The 19,874-nt window shown below is 42.0% G+C and overlaps 1 protein-coding gene across 6 annotated transcripts in view; it reads left to right on the forward strand.

Annotated features, from left to right (window-relative positions):
- ZMYND8 (zinc finger MYND-type containing 8) overlaps nt 1-19,874 on the forward strand; it is a 1,698,999-nt gene that overhangs the window by 1,543,580 nt on the left and 135,545 nt on the right. For 5 of the 6 annotated variants that reach the window (XM_044089914.1, XM_044089913.1, XM_044089915.1 and 2 more), the window contains one exon: nt 14,079-14,171. The exons of the other annotated variant lie outside the window; for it this stretch is intronic. In XM_044089914.1, the coding sequence (XP_043945849.1) occupies nt 14,079-14,171 (93 nt within the window). The remainder of the gene's footprint in view (nt 1-14,078; nt 14,172-19,874) is intronic. 6 annotated transcript variants of the gene reach the window in all.

Consider the following 19,874-nt stretch of genomic DNA (forward strand, 5'->3'; position numbering starts at 1 on the left):
AACACACTAATTGATTTGGTATGTCAAATGGCCTGGAGAGAGCCCGATAAGGTGGAATTAAACCCCAAGAAGCCTGATAAAATGTTGACCCCTCCTAAGGATAGTCGGCATTGGAGTAAGGGTCCTGCTGTTGATGCTGTTGTGGTGCTCTCCAAAAATTGTTCATCAGTCTACCCCCCCCCCCCCAAATAAGGAGTTTAGGTTGCTGGCCTGGTTGTGGAAGCAGTCCTATGCATCAACCTCATTTGCCTTGAGCTTTAAATTACCTTGCCAACTTGACAAGACTTCAGCTAGACATAGCTTCTCAGGTATCAAGAGTAGTTGACACAACAGATTCCAGAAACATGTTGCAGTCTATTGCTAACATGCTGATGCATCTGCTTATTAATACAGCCAATGGCATGTCTCTGGCTGCAAATGCCAGTGTTGCCGCACTTGTATGAGACTGTGTAACATTGCAGATTGCTTCAAGGTGTCTTTTGTTAATGCTCTGTACAGCAGCTCATTACCCTTCAGGCCTGAAGTTTGACACCTTGGTCAGGAGAGAGCAGGATGAAACGATGCTGTCTGTTTTCAGAATGCATCTTGTTACACCAGAACAGATCTTCTCCAGGAGTCAGATGGATGAACACCTCTTTTTTAAAAAAAATCACAGCAGTCTTTTCATGATGCTCCTGTGGAAGGTCCCCCTCCCCCACTGCAGGGGTAACCAGAATGTTCACCTCCCGTGCTGCAGAGGTGGTCTATAAAATCAGAGCTTACATGGAGCTTTCTGTGGGAGGCCCTTCCAGCAACCCTGAAGGCTTGCCCAACTGTCCGGCTCTGGAGACAGTTGGCGGTCATTTGGCTTTCCACCCAGAAGTATGTGAGGCCATAACCACAGATGCATGGGTTTTAAGAGTTATGTCGAGAGGCTACACAAATCCATTTTAACTTCCCCCAAAAGAGAATGCCAAACACTTTCCAGAAGTGCAACCCTGTCAAAGAAAGGAAGCAGCTGTCGAAATCAAGTAGCTGTTAGAAGATTGAGTCATTCAGGAGGTCCCCCCAGACCAGCGAGAATCCCGGAGTCTATTCCCAATTCTTAATGGCTCTAAAAAACAAGGACCTCAGGCTGGTCTTGGATTTGAGCAATCTAAAATGCTTTGTGAAACGGACCAAGTTCTGGATGGTCACTGTGCAATCCATTTTATCTCTTTTGAAGGATTGGATTTCCTCGATTGACCTCAGGGATGCTTACTGTCGTATAAAGATAGCAAGGCAGTCCAGGAAGTTTCTATACTTGCAGATGGGAGCCAATCATTACCAATTCAGAGCACTGCCTTTTGATCTCACCACCACCCCCTGGGTGTTCAGCAAGTATATGACAGTCTGGCTGGTGCTGCATGGTTTCCAGGTCTTCTTGTACCGGGTCGATTGGATTCTCACCACCTGCATGATGGCATCAGTATTCAGGGCCAGGGACTCCTTACCCCAGTAATGCCATTCCTTGTGAATCACCATAAACCATCAGAAGCCCAGTCTTCAACCAGTCCAGACACTGGAATTCATAGGCTGTCAGCTGAATACAGTCTCTCAGATTGCAAAACTTCCAGCACTACCCTTCGCTTTCAAGCCACATGTCTTACAGAAAATCTCTGGCATCCATGGTTTTCAAACTTTTAGGTCAGATAGCCACTGCATTCTGTTTAGTTCCCCTAGTGAGGCACCACATGAGGATTCCATAGCAGACATTAATGACACAATGGTCCTACTTAACTCATCCTATGGATTTGCTCATAATATTGACACAAATCTGACAGAGTCAAGTAGTGGTTCAAATCTACCCTGTTATTGGCTGAGAGAGCTTTTGTTCTTCCTGTCCAAATGGGTGCAGTCACGATGGATGACTCCCTTCTCAAGTGGGGGACATTTCGAAGGAAAGACAGTCCAGGGGACCTGGTGAATGACAGAGGCCAATCTTCACATCAGTGTCTTGGAGATGAGGGCAGTCCTTCTTCCATTGCAGGCTTTTCAAGACCTTTTCCCTATGGTTATGATCTCCGTACAAATAGACTATGTCTGACTTCTGTTATCTGAACAAACAGGGATGAACTTGATCATGCCCTCTTTGTCAGAAGGCCGTGAGTGTCTGGCAATGGCAGTTTCACTTCAACAGTTTCTGGTAGCAATGCACATCCCAGGGAAGTCCAAAAGTTTAGCAGACTGTGTGATCAGGAACATTCTGGTCACTTAATCTTGCTTGCTGGATTGCTGCTTGGAGTTTTTTAGTGCTGGGGCACCCAGTGTTGCAATCTGTTTGCCTCCCCATACACAAGTGCATTGGTTATTATGCCTTAGTTCCCCTCAAAAGGACAGTCACAAACGGATGCTTTTCTGTAGGCTTGGTCCCCTGGTCTCCTATATACATATCTGCTGATGCTGTTAATAAATTTCCTCCAGAAGGCTGCTTATTGAAGAGGAACTGTAACCCACTTTGCTCCTTTCTGGCCCTGATAGGTGTGTTTCCCCTTTCTATGGCTTCTCCTGAAGTACCCTGCCTAGACTCTGGCTCCCATTCGAGATCTAATTTCTCATCCTGTGGGCGTGGACCCACCCTATCTTCGAACACTGAAGTTAAACACATTGTTCCTGTAATTCCCTTGATGACCAGAGATCCCAAGCTTTCAGACAGAGTGATCCACATTTTGCCCTACTCTCAGAAACTTTCTTCTTGCAGAGTCTGTGCTAGGCAGGTAGAGATGCTTCATACTTTGGGCTTATTCTACAGGTGTTGGACCCCTTTTCAGCGCCATTGGAGGCTATCTTTGAATTTCTTGATGACTTGTTTCATTCAGGCTAGTCATTCTTCTATTAAGGTATAACTGGCAGCAATTTCTAACTTTCACATTGATAGAGATAATATGCCATTAGAGGCTTTAAAGATTTCAAAGACCTTCCTTAAGATAATTTGTTTATTGAGTTCTCCTGTCATTCATGTCTGCAGCTCGGTCTTTGGCTCCACTTGATTTAATTTTGTCGAAGAACACTGTGTAGGATTAGTGAGATCTTTCTTCCCTTACCCCATAGGGTAGTATCTAGCTTTTTTCTGTTAGGTTTAAGTAGTTTTGAGGTAGTTCATTAGGCTAGGTAGCTTAGATATTTTCTATCTTGTTCCTTCCTGCCCTTTTCCCCTTTAGCTTTTACTGTTTTACTGCTCTGTCTCTTGTGTGTGTGTTGTGGTAGGATGGACAAGGAGTTTAAGAAGTGAATCTCCTGTGGGCACAAACTGCCGTCCCAAGATGCACAGCTTGAATGTGTCTACTATCTGGGTCTGGAGCATTTGGACTCCAGCTGCTCCATATGTGAGAGCTTTGGCTTATATTCTATTAATGAGTGCAAGGCCAAGCTTGTGTTGAAAGGGCATTTGCCTTTCAGCTGTTCTAGTTTTGTTTCGGCTTCCATTGCTTCTCCCCTGGATCCCAAGACTGGGTCCAGGAAGCCTCGGCCTCAAGACTCTAGGCATTCTTAGAGGGAACGCAAGAGGTGGTCTTTGGCTTACACCTCTGGGACAGCACCCTTGAATTCTCCAAATCTGAAGGTCCCTCGACTTTCAGCCTCCCTGGTAACATTAGCATGAAGTTCGGCTTTGACATCTCAGAGGCGATCACCTTTAGCACTGAAAACAACAAAAATGACATCTCCAGGTCCACACATTCCAAGCTCCTTCCTGGTCAAAGAGACACCTTCAGGCAGGGTAGCTTCCCTCTTTTTCCCTTGTACTCCTCTTTGGTCGCCGGACTCCTCCCTGTCTCCACCCCAATTCATAGCCTCCCCGGCTTGGAACCAGCATGCAGGATCCTCTTCACATAGACCTTCAAAGCCATCCTCGGTCACATGGGAAAGCAGCCTCATACATTCTGATCTGGAGCAGCTGATGAAGTCCTTTTTGCAGGCACAGATGCAATTTGGGCTTATCCCCTCTGGTCTGGTTTTGACACCAGGACCCTCAGCTCCATCATTCCAAGTTTTTTTCCTTGGCCCCTTTGGCTCTGGAGGTGTTCAGGAACAGTTGACTTTCTATCCTCCGTGTCTGATCTGACAGCCTGGCAGCCTTTGGCTCCATCCTTTTCCTTGGTAGCTTCAACTTTAACTTGTTAGGGGTTGTCAGCACCTTGGAGCCATGGCATTGAGGCTGGAGTGTCTGGGTCAGGGTCAACTGTTCCTGCTTCTGGATTGTGTCACTACCTCTTGGAGCTTCAGCTTTAAACAGATTGGTCATAAACATCTGGTCTAGGCACTGCTCCCTCGGGTTCCAGGACTCTTGGACCCGAGAGGCTAGCTTCTGATATTATAGAGAAGATGTTCTATTCTAAAGAGAAGGGTTGGGTGTCTCCAGCCGGCATCCTCCCTCTAGCTTTCATCTGTTCCTCTGGCCAGTCATCAGTCTGCTCTGGGGCAGTCTGCTTCAACCAGCCTTCAGAGGCTGCCCCTTTGGCAGGGCTACCCAACTCTTCTACCTCTTCTCCAGTTTCATCAGAGCAGGAGATTTCAGGGAAGAGAGAGTGCACTAGGATTTCCCTGTGGAGTCCCTCACCAAGGATACTGACCACAGGGAAGGAGAGGGCCCCCCCCCCCCAAGTCCCCACATTATGATGCCTCCTTTGTCAGTTTGTTGGAGCTGCTTTGCCAGTATGGAGGCTGGACCACCAAATCTCTGACACAGTAGAATCTATTCCTAGGAAGCCGGACAAAGTCTCCCACTCTCGACAGGCCTCATTAGAGCAAGGGCCTAGATGTTGATACCATTGTGGTGGAGGCAGCACCAAAAAAGAGATTTCTGGGAAGAGTTTCTCGACACCCCCCCCCCCCGCAAAACAGGGAGTCTCGAGTACTGGATCAGTTAGGGAAAAGATCCTATGCCTTATCCACCTTTGCTTTAAGGGCTCTTAACTTTTCGCACTTGACAGAGGTTCAGCGAGATCTTGTTTCTGAAGTGTCAAGCACCCTCAAGACACAACAGTCTCTGTATACCCAGAAGAAGCAGGAGGCAGAGTTGTCCACCTTGACTTCCATTGCCAATGTTTCAATGAGACTCATCTCTAACAAGGCTGATCTAGCATCCAGAGTGGCAGGTTCTGGGGATGCAGTTGTGTAACTGTGTAGACTGCTTCAAGGCATCCTTCATCAGTGCCCCTTTTGTCAGGTCCTCCTTGTTTGGACCAAAGGTTAAAGACACGGCGAGGAGTGAACAAGAGGGGAGGACATTGCCCCCCAGATATCCTTCTCTAGGAATCAGAAAGTGGGTAAGCAACTCTTCTTCAGGAAGTCACATTTCTCTTACAAGGAAGTTCTTCCAGAGGTTTCTGCCCCAGGGCATGGCGAAGGGATCATAACAGTTAAGAGCTTCTGTGGTCCTTTTTCTGGCTGACCATTTCAGTGTTCCTGATTAGTTGTTCGACTGCCCATCTCTGGAGGCAGTTGGGCGTCATCTAGCTCTCCATCCCAAAGCTTGGGAGGCCATCACTTCAGACACATGGGTGTTGAGACTCTTGTCAAAAGGTTATGTAATTCCTTTTTACAGAAGTTCCAAACTGTCTTCCAAAATATCTCCCAGATGTTCCACCCCATCAGAGGTTTTATGCAGTGGTAGAGATCCAAAAGCTGCTCACAAATTGAGTCGTTAAGAAGGTTCCACCAGACCAAATAGTATCAGGGGTCTATTCCAGATTCTTTTTAGTACCAAAGAAAATAAAGGACCCAAGGCCAATCTTGGATTTAAGCAAACTAAAACAGTTTGTCAAAAACAAATTCTGGATGGTCACGATGTAGTCCATACTACCTGTTCTGAGGAAGCATGATTGGATGTGCTAGATAGACCTCAAGGACACCTATTATCACATCAAGATAGATTGGCATTTCCTGAGGTTCCTTTGCTTCTGTCTGGGAGATGATTTGTCTTTTTTGACTGGGAAAAGTTCAATTGGGCATAACCCATTTTTAGTGGAGGGCTGGAGAGAAAGTCCACATTTAAATTACATACAATGTACATTTATAGTTGCAGAGTAAAAATATCTATACATGAGCTAATTTACATGATTTTTAAATATTTCTTACTTGAACATAACATTTTAACACACGCAAAAAAATAATTATTGCCCATTGACTAGAGAAATAACATACAGTAATATACAGTATTTATAGCATGATGGCTAAAGGAAAAAGATCAAACTAGGGTGTGTTTGAGTTTAGTAATAATTTGCAGACAGGCAAGTAGCTTTAAAAATAATGAGAGATATGAATGGAGAAGTTATGGAAATCAGCAAGAAAGACAAATGGAAACAGGAAGAACTGTAGTTAGTGGGGTGTGAGAGAGAGAGAGGAAAACATAAAGAGTTTAGGAAATAAGTGCAGCCTGAGGAAGAGCAATAAGGTCCAAAAAGATTGGGAAGCAAAATGGCTGTAAGAGTTGGAAAAAAGTAATCTGTGTAAAGCTAGCCAGGTGAGCAGTCACTGTCAGTTCAAGGCCCTGCTGTTTGGTCTCACTGCAGCTCCCTGGATGTTTGCCAAGTGTGTGACAGTGGTTGCAGCCTGTCTCCAGCTACAGCAATTTCAGGTCTTCCCGTACCTGGATGACTGATTCATTATTGTTGATTTTGGCCAGGGATTCATTGCTCTAACTGTGCAACAACTTAGGCATCACAGTCAATTACCCCAAACTGAGCCTTCAGCCGGTACAAGGCAGCCAAGCCCCAGAGTGCTCAGTCTTCGAGCTTAGGCCATGGCATTGCTTGCAATTCCCAAACCTCCAGCTCACCTACTTCTAAGGCTTCTGGATCCTATGGCAGCATTAGTAGGACTGGTCCCTCTAGCCAGATATCACATGAGGACCCTGCAATGGACTTTGTCCAGTCAGTGGTCCCCCCTAACACATCCATTGGATTTCCCAGTATGGCTGATGAAAGCATTTCACAAGCAGATTCAGTGGTAGTTGGTCTCCATTAGTAATACAAAGGAGATCGTTTGTAATTCCTTCTCCTTTGGTCACGGTCACCAATGACAGCTCCCTCTTGGGGTGGGGGTGCATTTTGAAGGGACGATGGTTCAAGGGTTCTGGTCTTCCTCAGAGATTCACATTCACATCAGTGTTCTGGAGATGAAACAGTCCTCCTACTGTTGCAGGCTTTTCAGAATGACCTCCCCAGAGGTGTGATTGTAGTACAGATGGACAATATGTCGGTCATTGATATCTCAACAAACAAGGAGGAACATATACTTACTCTCTTTGTTGGAAGGCCTTGAGGGTATGGCAGTAGGCAGTCTCCTCTCAGCAGTTTCTGGTGGCAATACATATCTCAGGAAAGTCCAACATTCTGGCTGACAGCCTCAGCAGGAGCATTTTTATTGCCTTATGAGTGGTCCCTAAATCCAACAGTGGTGGCTTGTTTTTTTCGGTACTGGAGCACTCCATGTTGTGACCTGTTTGCTTCCCCATCCAACACCAAGTGTGGCAGCTATTATGCCATTGTTCCCCCTCCGGGATAGGCACCAAGGGATACTTTGACATTTGCTTGGCCCCCAGGTCTCCTTTATGCTTATCATCCCTTAGTTCCCCTGGCAGTAAAATGTCAACAGAAAGCCACCCATTGAAGAGCTTCAGTGACCTAATCGTCCCCCTTTTGGCCGCGCCAGGTGTGTTTCCCCTTCTTTAGCCACTTCTGAAACACTGCCCTTGGGTATTGGATCCCTTTTCAGATCTCATCTCTCATTCAGCGAGTTTGAATTTCTCCAGTTTTCGGTCCCTCAAGTTGACCGCATTGTTCCTCCAGTTCCCTTGATGGCCAGGAATCCCAGGCTTTCTCAGGTGGTTCTCATATATTGCTCTCTTCTCAGAAAGAATCCCCTAGAAAAGTGTTTACCAGTAAATGGAAGGGATATGTTTTGTGGGCAGAGACTTGACCCCTTCTCTGCTCCCTCGTAATCAGTCTTGGATTTTCTGTCTGAGTTGTCTACTCATTCTCTAGCTTTTCTACTATCAAAGTACAGTTAGCAGCCATTACTGACTTTCATATCGGTAGAAATAATATGCCCTTGGCATCTCTCAAGATTTCCAAGGCTTTTATCAAAGGTACTTTTCTACATCCTCCAGTATAGTATCCGGTCCCTCTCTGGGATCTAATTTTTGTTCTTCAGGTTCTTACTGGTCCTCCTTTTGAACCTGCAGCCTCGTCAGATTTGAAGCTTATCTTAGAAAACTATTTTTTGCCTGTGATTACGTGCCCCTAAAAGGGTTTCAGAATTGCAAACATTTGATCCCCCCCCCCCCACTTAGCATTCCATAAAGAAAGAGTTTTTCTTCACCTGGACCCTTCCTTTTTGCCTAAGTTAACTTCTGAGAATAACCTTAACAGTTCCATTCATCATCTTGTGTTTTTCCCAATTTTTCCAACAAAACAGTATATTTTTTGCATTGTTTGGATGTATATAGGCAACTAAGATTTTGTCTTGGCCATACCAAGTCTTTCAGGAAATCTTGCCAGTTGTTTGTCTCATTTTCAAAATACAGGCTGGGTTCTCCTATGTCTAAAGTAACTTTATCCAAGCAGCTGTCAAACTGCATTTTGTTTGCATCTTCTTTGAAAGGCAAGACTCTTCTACACAAGCCTAAAGGTCATTCAGCTAGGTTTATAGCTCAATGTACAGCTTTTCTTTGTAGAGTACCTATGGTTGATATTTGTTCTGCTGCTTGGCTGGGCCACCACACTTTTGTGTCTCATTATAAGCTGGACATTCAGTCCAGGTCCAGGACTTCATTTGGTTCTACTGTGTTGTGGAATGTCCTTCCTTAGTTCCTCCAAAGGAATTGTCATGACTGGAGACTCTGTCCTACTGGTTGAATCCAGATGGAGCAGACAACATTGGCTATGAAAGTTAATGTACTCACCATAATGACAGATCCATGTTGTCTGTCTCTGTCTGGTTCATCCTCTTCGCCCTCCTGCCCCAGGTCTTATTTGCTGATTTGGTAAGTCTTTCCCTGTGTGATGACCACACTGTGAAGGATCTTCTTTCACGTCCTCTAGTGTTTCCCATTTCCTTAAGTATTTTCCTTGCATTTGTGGGAGATGTGAGGATCAGTTGAATAAATTACATCATATTTTGACTCATGGGAAAGACTCGATTTGGGGATTTGATGGAGGAGCTGGGAGTTATTGGTAAGGGATGCTGAGTCAAAATGGGCTAAAGGGATTTCAAGTGGCCTGGTGTCAGATCTGAAATCCCACAGGGTGAACCAAATGGAGACAGACAACATGGATCTGTCGTTATGGTGAGTATATAACTTTTGTTTTCTCCTTGCCTTCAGCTGGCAGGGATGCATAGTACTCATTACTGTCCATTTTATAATTTGTAGCCCCAGAGAAGATAGCATCCAGTTATGAGGCTTGCTTATGGAGTAGGCAGCAGGGTAAGTGTAGTACATGGATATGTATCATGCGATATTGGAGTGTCATGTAATATGTTGCATTTTTCCCCCTTTTTATTTTCTCTCTGTGCAGTGGCAGCAACCTGGGCCTGCTCCTGCCAACATTCCTGCTGCTGGATTTCCAGCAATCCTAAGTAGTACAAAGGTCAACCTATGATGATGATCTGGAGAGCTCACAGGTGAACCTCAGTGGGCAATTTTCAGAATGTGTTGAAGGCTTCTTCAATGAGAGTGGCTGGGGAGGGTGTCAGTGGTCAATAGGCAGTAGGTGGTGCAGCTGGTCACAGCTGATGTGGACCATCAGTTGGACCCACCCAAACTGAGACCCTGGGACATCATTTGTGTAAATGAGAGTTGCTTTACATCCACCATCCACCAGGCTATTAGAGATGGGACCTGCTTATGTCAGTCAAGGAGATGACTGACAGCTTGGTGGGTTTTCCTCTGGGCTGATCAGGCAGGTCTTCTATATCTTGCCATATCCTCCTTCATGTTTCCCTTTCTTGTATGTCACTTCTCATACCCTGTTTGGAGTCCAGTCCCCTGCCAACACCATTTGCCCATACTGTATTAGGTTACATGCCTTCAGTGTTGCCCCAATGTTTGGCCTTAACCTTGTCTGTCTGTACCTGTGTTTTAATTCTCATTTGTCTGTCCCTTCTACCTTCTCTGTTCCCTCTTTCCTTTCTGCCCATACTCCCTGCTACCACCCCCATCAATCTTTCATTGTAAAACTGGAAAATGGGCACTTGTACCTCATAAATAGACCATTTCCCTCCATATGTTATCCATTTGTGTTACCATTGTGTGTTCCTGTGCTTGCTGTTTCCCCATTTCTTGCTGACCTGTCTCCCTTTCATCCCCGTTTATGTGGTGAACTTATTTAGCACTTTGCTGTGCTGACTATCTTGACTTGCTCACAGTGCCACTGTTGCAGCAGATGCAGTCTTTTATTGTGCAGTCCATTCTCCAACATGCAAACACTGTACAGGCCATCATAATAAGCTACTTGGTTTTAGGCCATGTTGCAGTAACCCTTCTGCTTTATTTAGCATAGTGCTACTTTGATTTTCAAACACCATTATTGAATCATCACTTGTGACATGGACAGGTTTACATTCATTTAAAAGTAATTCAACTATATTAACATAAACATTATACTTCACGTATATTGCTATATATCATATAACCTAAGCAGTATTACATAAATTATTCAATTCCTCCCTTTTTTTAAGCAAGAAGCATCTTTATTAAACCATTACTTACTACATAGGCAATCATATGTTTATATAAACAAAAACAAACCACGCTGACACAATCCTAGTTGCAAACATTTTTCATTGCAATCTGTACTGACACACTCCCAGTTGCAAACATTATATATCACTTTTCTGTCCAGTCTTTCTCACCCAAACATTACATAGACGCCTTTTAAACCTCATTCCTCCCTTGTATGTATTGTTCCCACAATTCCCAGTTTTTCCTATGTAGTTTGCTCCTACCCTTTTCTAAAGATCTCAGTTCCATTTGTCTTATCTCTGTTACTATATTCACTACTTCCAGTATAGTTGTTTTAGATTTTGATTTCCATTTTCTAGTAACTGATTTTTTGGCAGCCACCATTATTAGACACAGCAAGGCCTTACCATGTCTAGGGGGTTCCTATCAGATAGTCGAACTTCTGCAAGTTCGAACCTCATATGGTCGAGACCATAAGTCCGAATTTGCAGAAGTTCGAGCTTTTCAATGGAAGTCTCCATAAGGGGAGGTTTCCGTTTTGTTCATTGTGGTGCAATCTCTGAGTTGGTATATTTAAGTAGCGGGGGGTGTTGGGGGTGCAGTTTTTGTTTTCTATCCATAGTTGAAGTTTTTTTAACTTCGAACAGGATGGTTCGAACATTCCGTGTTCGAAGTTATTAAACTTCGACTATGTAATATAGACCCATGTCTAGGCAATTTTGATTCTGTATCATAGCCCAGAAAAATCATCTCTCTCATCAGACCAATCTGCCCACCCAGCATCTCTGACTACATCCCACAAGGAATCCTTAAAGTCCGCCAGCTCACCACACTCCCAAAAAATATGTTCCTAGTTACCACTTTCTTCCCCTTCACACCTCCAACATTTGCTATCTGCCTGTGGAAAAATCTGGAGTCTACTTAGCAATTCTTTATGAATTTTTCTGAATATCCCACAAAGTCTGAAAAATGTTTCTTTCTGGTAACACTCATGGACTTACCTTTACTTCTGTTTTCTTTGAGATGGAATTGGCATCCTTTTTGGGCAGGGGAAAAGGTTCATGATTCTTTCCTTGTGATCTTAGTGTGTGCTGAACTGTTCGCTTTTGGTTGCAGACATTTAATAATCCATGACTAAGCTTTATGTCATGGTAGTTTGTGTTTCCATGCAAACATCATGGACAGCACATTTTGACTTCTCTTCTGCTTTATTATGTATTTATTCATCCATTATAGGTGTGTTTTCTGTCAGTGCCTACCAACCATCAGCACCCTGTCTGCCTGCAAGTCTTAAGCCCATATGTTCCCCCATAACAACCAAGATGCTAGCTGACTAGACGGGTCAATCTTCCAAACTGCCATGAAACTTTATTGTGCTCTAGCTTGCATCTTTTTGTACTGCCTAGAATGAGGCATATCCTCACCTCAATGTTTGAATGCCTGGCTCCCCCCCAGCCATTGTTATCAATGCATAAGAACAGCATGGCAGCTATTTGGCAACCTCCCTCCCCTTGACCACATTGGTGACTCCTAGCTCAAAGCATGTATATTTTGGCGTGCTATCTACCACACAGTGACTTGTGTGCACTTGCATTACTGCAGATGCCCACATTGCTTCAGAACACATGTCCATGAGGGCTGTCAAGACTGAGTTGGTAAGATCAAGAACACAATCCCACATCAGTGTTGCATGTCACTCACCTACTCATCCAACAGGGCTAAACATCATTGTGGGATAAGATCACTACCAAACCCCAGGATGAAGGAACTGATATTGGCTGCTCATTTTTACCCTTCCACCCAGGATCTTTTAGTACTTGAATTAGTAATACATCTTGGGATAAAGTTTGAGCTATATTTCACTCTGCCACAGACACTGCTTATATCATACCACTTTGTCAATGCACCAGCTTCAGCATGAGATGTAAAATTTGTTTTTAACATGCTAGTTCTTCCTTTTGAACTGTTTTTGTCTGTATACATTTATGCAGTTCTTTTTTTTTTTTGGTTACACGTGCTAATGTGAGGAACTTTTTCTTATTCATGAGTTTCCTTTCATTTTTGAAAATGGCTTTTGATCTTACATTGCATCAAGCCAGTCATGTTCCTGTATATTTCCAGCTAACTGTAACCTAGGGAAAGATTTACTTAAAGTTGGCATTGGAGGAATACAGTAAATGTCATTAAAACCGAGCAGTTTATTTTCTTTAGTAACGAGCGAGAGAGAGAGGTGAAGTTCCATTACAATGCCTTCTGTTGCCCATTTGGCTTCATTGCTGTATTCAGTCATACTGTGCAATGGATGAAAATCCTGCTGAGGCCATTTGAGGCTCCTCCTCTTCTGGCACTGGTATGATATCCTGCATGTTTTGGGGCAACCTGTATGATCTACACTGCTGTTAATACTAATACTGAGCACTGAAGCTTGGACTTTCAGTCCAAGGGAAGGTCCGAATTTGGATAGCAAGCCATTAATGGATTTCTGAAACGAGTCTTCCATCATCCATGTGACTACATGTTTGGTGTTTGATCTTCAAAAGATATTTCTTACATAATACATGCTATTTCATATTACTCAGGGCAGTGATCATATCTCTCAACCCCTAACTTATTGGCTGTAGTATTTTATAATGTTTTTTTTTTTCAGAATTTCTGAAGTAGTACTAACTTGGGCGGGGGGGTTTGATTGTATGTATTTAAGTTTTACTCTTTACTTTGTTTTTTCACAAAACTTTTTTCCTTGAAGAGACCCGAGAGAGGTGGGATTTAATAAAAAGAGGGGCAAATCTGTGAAAACTATTGAAGTTTTGCTGCATCTCACGCTACTACAAAAAGGTTATGAAAAAGACTGCCCTGCTAACTGAACTGCTTTGCCACAATGGATATGGAGTTACTGTAGTCTGAGTTTCTAATTAGAATCGACACCAGTATAGGGGAGAATTACTTTCTAGGAAGTAAGTATTTTGCTGAGTAATATGTCAGCTTTCCTGCTAGTCTTCAAGAATGTACTACTCAAGTTTATTTTCAGAGGATGCTATGTGAGGTTGTTGATGAAAAATGTTTCATGTATGTACCAGTTATGTTCAGTTTGGCTGTAGCAAGGAAAGTATTACCAGAGTCTAGTAATTTGGCTTTGAAATCCCATCCTGAGACAAGGATTCCATCATTGCAGTAGGATATGCTCATTGCTACTGCTACTGTTCCGCAGTCTGTAATCAATTTGGCAAAGATATGTTACATGTAAGGGATATTATCATGAGGTAAGTAATTTTCCAAAGTTATTAAACAGCCATCATTAAGTATATAGTTAAATAAGTCTAGATGTTTCTGTTGAAGGAATAATAGAGACTGAATGTTATCTGTGCTACCTCTGCAGATAGCAACAGCTGTGCCAAGCAGCCAGCCCATAAAGCTGGTCCAGGTACCACAGACAAGTGCCACCTATATTCCATCTACACAGTCTACAATTGTAAGTACAGCTGTTGCCATTGAATCCTGTTGTGTCATGGTTTCCGTGCCTTTTTTGTCTTCAGTTGTCTTTCTACCAGATCTTTTTTTTTTCAGCCCCCATTTTGTCAGTATTATCATATTTCTGCTTTCTTTACTCAAATACTCAAATGCAAGGGGTGCCTTCTGTAGTCACATAATTACTTTTGCACATCAGTTCTACTAACTGTTACTTTAAAATGGTAAACTGACTCATACATTTCTGTTTTAGGAATGTGTTTTATTTAGTTATTACTATCAGAATCCTTTTGATTTATGACCGTGGCAGAAGGTCTTTAAAGTTATTGTTCTTGCTCATTTATCACACCTTCACACCATCCTTTCACCCAGAGCTTTGATGTTGCATATGCATCATTTGTGTCTGTACCAGCAAATGGCCAAGATTTGCTCTTTCTATATTGTGAAAATAAAACAGACGGTAACAACCGTCAGCTATGTTGCATTAGGCAGCGATAAGACACCGGCTCGGACTGTATAAAATCTTTAATAAAACACTTCCAAAACTTTGAAATATCCACGTTAAGCGCTTTCATCTGCTAAACATGCAGACTTCATCAGAACTTCTGTTCTGATGAAGTCTGCATGTTTAGCAGATGAAAGCGCTTAACGTGGATATTTCAAAGTTATTAAAGATTTTATACAGTCCGAGCCGGTGTCTTATCGCTGCCTAATGCAACATAGCTGACGGTTGTTACCGTCTGTTTTATTTTCATTTCTGGTGTTTAGTGTTTGACGTTCGAGTATGTCTTTCTATATTGTATCATGAAGTAGGGACTTGACATCTCCTCCTAGCTTTAGGCAGTTCTTGCTGGTCAGACAGCCCAGACTTTTTGTATGTGTGTATTATACAGTAGTCCTGTCAGCAAGCACAATGGACAGCTGTACCTGAATAACACATCCAGCTGAATTTTCTCTTTTGGAATGTAATAGTCCCAATCACCTCCTTATCTGCAAGTTTAGATGATCAGTCTTTCCCACCATTCAGAAGCTATAGATCATGCCAACAAAGTATGTCATCTTTACACTAGTTTATTTGTAGCCAGGCTGATGGTGTGAACTTTTCAGATGTTTCTTATTTATCACTGTGCTCACAATGGCAAGTAGTACATCTCATGTAGTATTAATTGAGAAAACATTGTCTTAAAATTGCATTTTAAAGTAACAATATTAAATCATACATGCTGGCAAAATATATGTTCCACTGTACAATGTATATGTGTGTGTGCACAGTGTATATGGGTTGTGTTAATATTGGTGAGGATGCATTTTGTTGACTGTGCAGAGTGTATGATTTGTTACAGCATCTGTATGCAGCTTAAGGTGTTATATTGGTATTCATTGCTGGTGCGGTTTGCATTTTGATACTGAGCGATTCACTGTTTGTAAACGTATTTTCTTTGTCATTGTTTGATCATGGAGTTTGTATATTTAAGTAAGGGGTGGTCAGGCCCTCACATACACATTTATATGTATTTTGTCATTGTTCCATGACTAGTTGAGGGCATTGCTTGGTTTTACGCATGGATGGAGCAGTTTCATCAGGAAGACAAAGCCAAGGGTAATCAATCAAAAAAGCCACTTGTGTGGAAATCAGCACTACCCAGTCCTAGAAGTAGATTATGGCTGTTATCCAATGGCATTACTTAAAGAAAGTACATACCATTTTGAGTAATGGTGTAGTATCATTGTATTTGTGAACTTTTTTTCTCTTCCATGATGTCTCACCATTTTGAATGGCTGGTGATTTGGCTACTAATGTAATTTATGAGTAAACACTTTGACAGTTATCAGTTTAAACATGCCTTCTGTTGCCTTTTTTAAGAAGGTATCAGGAGGTGTGCATGTGATGTTCCATGAGTGGCTTTTATTTATTTTTTTTTTGGACATTTTTGAAGTAGCATATTGCTGCTGCTTTTGAGTTTTGTGAACCTTTCTGGAGTGAAAACATTTTGTTACCTGAACAGTAGGATTCATTTGGATTCTCCACTTAGTGGCACTTAGAATTTGGTGACTGTTGCTTTTGTTTTGAATAGCTCCAGCTGCAGGGATTTTTTTTCGGTTGCACTTTTTTCATGAGTGGCGCTGGCTTTTACGATGGGCACATCAATTGATGTATTCAATCATCAATGCACATTTCTTATTAGCTTTCATTTTTATAACAACAGTTTTGCATGTTCATTTTTTTTTTTTTAATTTTCAAGTTGAAATCAACACCGATGTGATTTGTTGTCAGCAACACTGATTCATGTGGTCTGTTTTATTATTTCCCCAGTGCTGTAGAGGTGAAGGCTATCCAGTTTACTTTTGTGTGTGTGTATCTAATTTACTGAAATATGGTCAACAATTTGTATTTTTGCTTAAAAGTATTTAAAACATTTTGTCATTTTATGACATTGTTGGATTTTTATCAATAAATCTATTGAGTAATTATTTCATTTAATGTGTTTATATAAACACGTAAATCAATTTGTGTATAAATGTGTGCTTGTGTATATTATATATTTATCAATTTTTATAGTTATATAAACAGAGAGGAGAAAGGATATATATATGTGTGTGTGTGTGTGTGTGTGTGTGTGTGTGTGTATGTATGTATATATATATATATATATATATATATATATATATATATATATATATATATGTGTGTGTATATATATTTATGTGTGTGTGTGTGTGTGTGTGTGTGTGTATATATATATATACACACACACACATATATATATATATATATATATATATGTATACACACACACATATATATATATATATATATGTATACACACACACATACATATATATATATATATATATATATATATATATATATATATATATATATATATATTTATATATTTATTTACATTTGTTGACTGGGAGAGTCCGACTGGACACAGGTCCGTTTTCAGCGGAGGCCTGGTAAGAAAAGCTCCACATTCAAATGTTACAGACATTATACAATTTGAGAAACATATTTAAAAAAATATAGACATTGTTACAGCTGTAGAACATAATACAAGATTAAAACAAAGTTGTAAAATAGCTGTAGAACATAAATACAAGTTTAAAACATAGTGACAGATGTTGAACATAGTTACAGATGTAGAAAATAATTCATCAGTAGAAAACTGAAACAATGTTGTTTGTGAGGTACATAACAGAGATTATCAGTTGTTGCAATAAGAAGTTCTTCTGCATAGTAAGTAGCTAGGTTAAAGAGCAACCGAGCTTGCTCTAATCAAGGTAGTTAGTGAGGGTGCAGAGAGAAGTGGTGGGTGGAGTTGGTGCTGTTAGAGGGAGAGTTGCAAGGGCATATTCTGCAAGGTTTTAGGTGCGCTTTTGGTAAAGATTTGAAGTGGGTGCAAGATGTTACAGAGGTAATTGAGGGTGGAAGGGAGTTCCATAATTTGGCTATAGTGCAGGAGAATAATGCTTCTTCAGCAGAGTTATTGACTCTTGTGAACTGTAGGAGGTTTTTGTTGCCGGATCTTAGTGGTCTGGTGGTAAGATAGGGTTGGAGTAGATTCTGAAGGGATGGGACTTTTAGTGGATGGTTTACTAGTGTGTGGGCGAGTGTGAGTTGGTACCATTGAAGGAGGTGAGGGAGCTCTAGCCAGCCCAGTTCTGCCAGTGAGAGACAGTGGTGACTACGGTAGGCTGCCCCTGTGGCGAATTTGGTAATTTTGTTGTAGCAGGTTTCAAGCTTATTTAGATCGCATTGTCTTAGGTTGGTATATATATTGGAGAGGCGTAAAGTAGGGTGGGGATAAGGTGAGAATTTGCTACTGAAATCTATGTTGTTTTGGTAAGTAGTTGCTGATTTCTATATAATGCTCCTAGTTTTTTGTGGACTTTTTTAATGGTCATGGATATGTGAATGTCCAAGTTCAGTTTATTGTCTATTTCCACTCCTAGCAATTTGGTGTGTTCTGTAGGATGGATAGTGGTGGTGTCTTTTGCTGTGATGTTAAAATGAGAGAGGTTTTGGGTAAGTTTGGTGGGTTGGAAGATTAGTAATTTAGTTTTGTTTGGGGTGAGTATTACTTGGGCATCGGATAACCAAGCTTCAACAGAGGAAAAGGCATCCTGTGTGACATTTTGCAGTTCGGGTAGGGAGTGGGCTGTGCAGATGATGGTTGAGTCATCTGCGTATTGTATGAGTGTGCCATGTGTGGTGGCAGAGGCTAGATTATTGGTGAAAATAAGAGAAGAGTAGGGGTCCAAGGATGGACCCTTGGGGAACCCCTATGGAGACAGGTAGTTGGGGGGATAGGTCATCCTGCCATACAATGGATTGTTGGTGCTCAGACCCGTTAACTTTGAAACCAGTTGGTGGCTGATTGAGAGAAGGATAGGTTATTGAGAAGAGAGATGAGTTGTTTGTGTGGTACCATGTCAAAAGCTTTAGATAAGTCTAGGAAAGTGGCTGAGGAAAGATGAACAGCATTTTTATGTTGTAGGATAGTGTTAGTGAAAGAGAGTTAAGGCAGTGGTGGTGCTATGGTTTGGTCGGAAACCATGTTGGGTGTTGAGAGGAGGTTGTTAGCAAGGAGGTGATCTGAGACCTGAGAATGGATGCATCTCTCTAGTATTTTGGAGAGTGGAGAGAGAATAGCTATGGGGTGGCAATTGGTTAGCTCTGTGGAGGGGCCGCCTTTGTGGAGGGGAGTTGTGTGATACTTTCCAAAGTGTAGGAACATAACTTTCTGATAGAGATCTGTTAAGATGGATACTGGGTAAGCTAGAGCGTCAGCTGCAAGTTGCAGGTATTTACTTGAGAGGTTGTCTGCTGCTAATTTGGTGGGTTAAAGTTTAGTTAACAGTTTTTTTTATTTTGGAGGTAGGAACAGGAGAGAGCAAAGAAGCTAGTGGGGCGAATGCTAGTTGAAGTTGAGGGTGTGAGTTTGAGGGGGGGGGGTTGTGTTGTCTAGCTAGTGATAGTACAGTTTGTGTGAAATCTGCGTTGAAAGAGGTAGCAATATTTTCAGAGGAGTGAGTGATGTTAGGAGTAGGGGTACATACTTTACCTGGGTGGAGGATGGAGTTTATTGAGGACCAGAATTGTTTGGGATTATGTTGGGAGGAGGTAAGGGCAAACTGGTAGTACTGGATTTGTCCTGTTTTATTAGCTTTTTGACTCTCTTGCGTAGTTCTAGGAATTTTTGTCTAGTAGAGGGGTTTTTGGTTTTGCGCCAGTGCTCCCAGGCTTTGTCTGATTGTCATTTCAGACTTGGTGGTTTTCTGTAGCCATGGTGATGGTTGGGCTCTGGTTCGGGCAACTCTTATGGGGGGGCATGGTAATTAAGGATGCTCAGGAAGGTATTATTAAAGTAGTCAACTGCGTCATCTAGGCTGAGGTACTTTAGAGGTTGCCAGTTACATTCTTTAAGGGATGAGCTGAATGAGAGAGGGTTACATTTTATTTTTTTGCGTATTTGACGGTAGACGACAGGTTTTGCTTGGTATAGTTGTTTTCTGAGTAGGAATGTTGGGGAGTGATCACTGAGACTGTCCGCTAGGCAGCCTACTATATATTACTGGGGGCTCTTGCTGACTAGTATCCAGTCCAGGGTAGTGTGTTTGTTGGAGCTTTTATTTATCCTAGTAGGTGACTGGACTAGTTGGGTGAAGCCATGAAGGTTTATATGATGGGTTGGGTGGTTGC

The sequence above is a fragment of the Protopterus annectens genome, chromosome 12.part0, assembly GCF_019279795.1.
Source record: "Protopterus annectens isolate FY-2018-M chromosome 12.part0, PAN1.0, whole genome shotgun sequence".
NCBI lineage: Eukaryota > Metazoa > Chordata > Ceratodontiformes > Protopteridae > Protopterus > Protopterus annectens.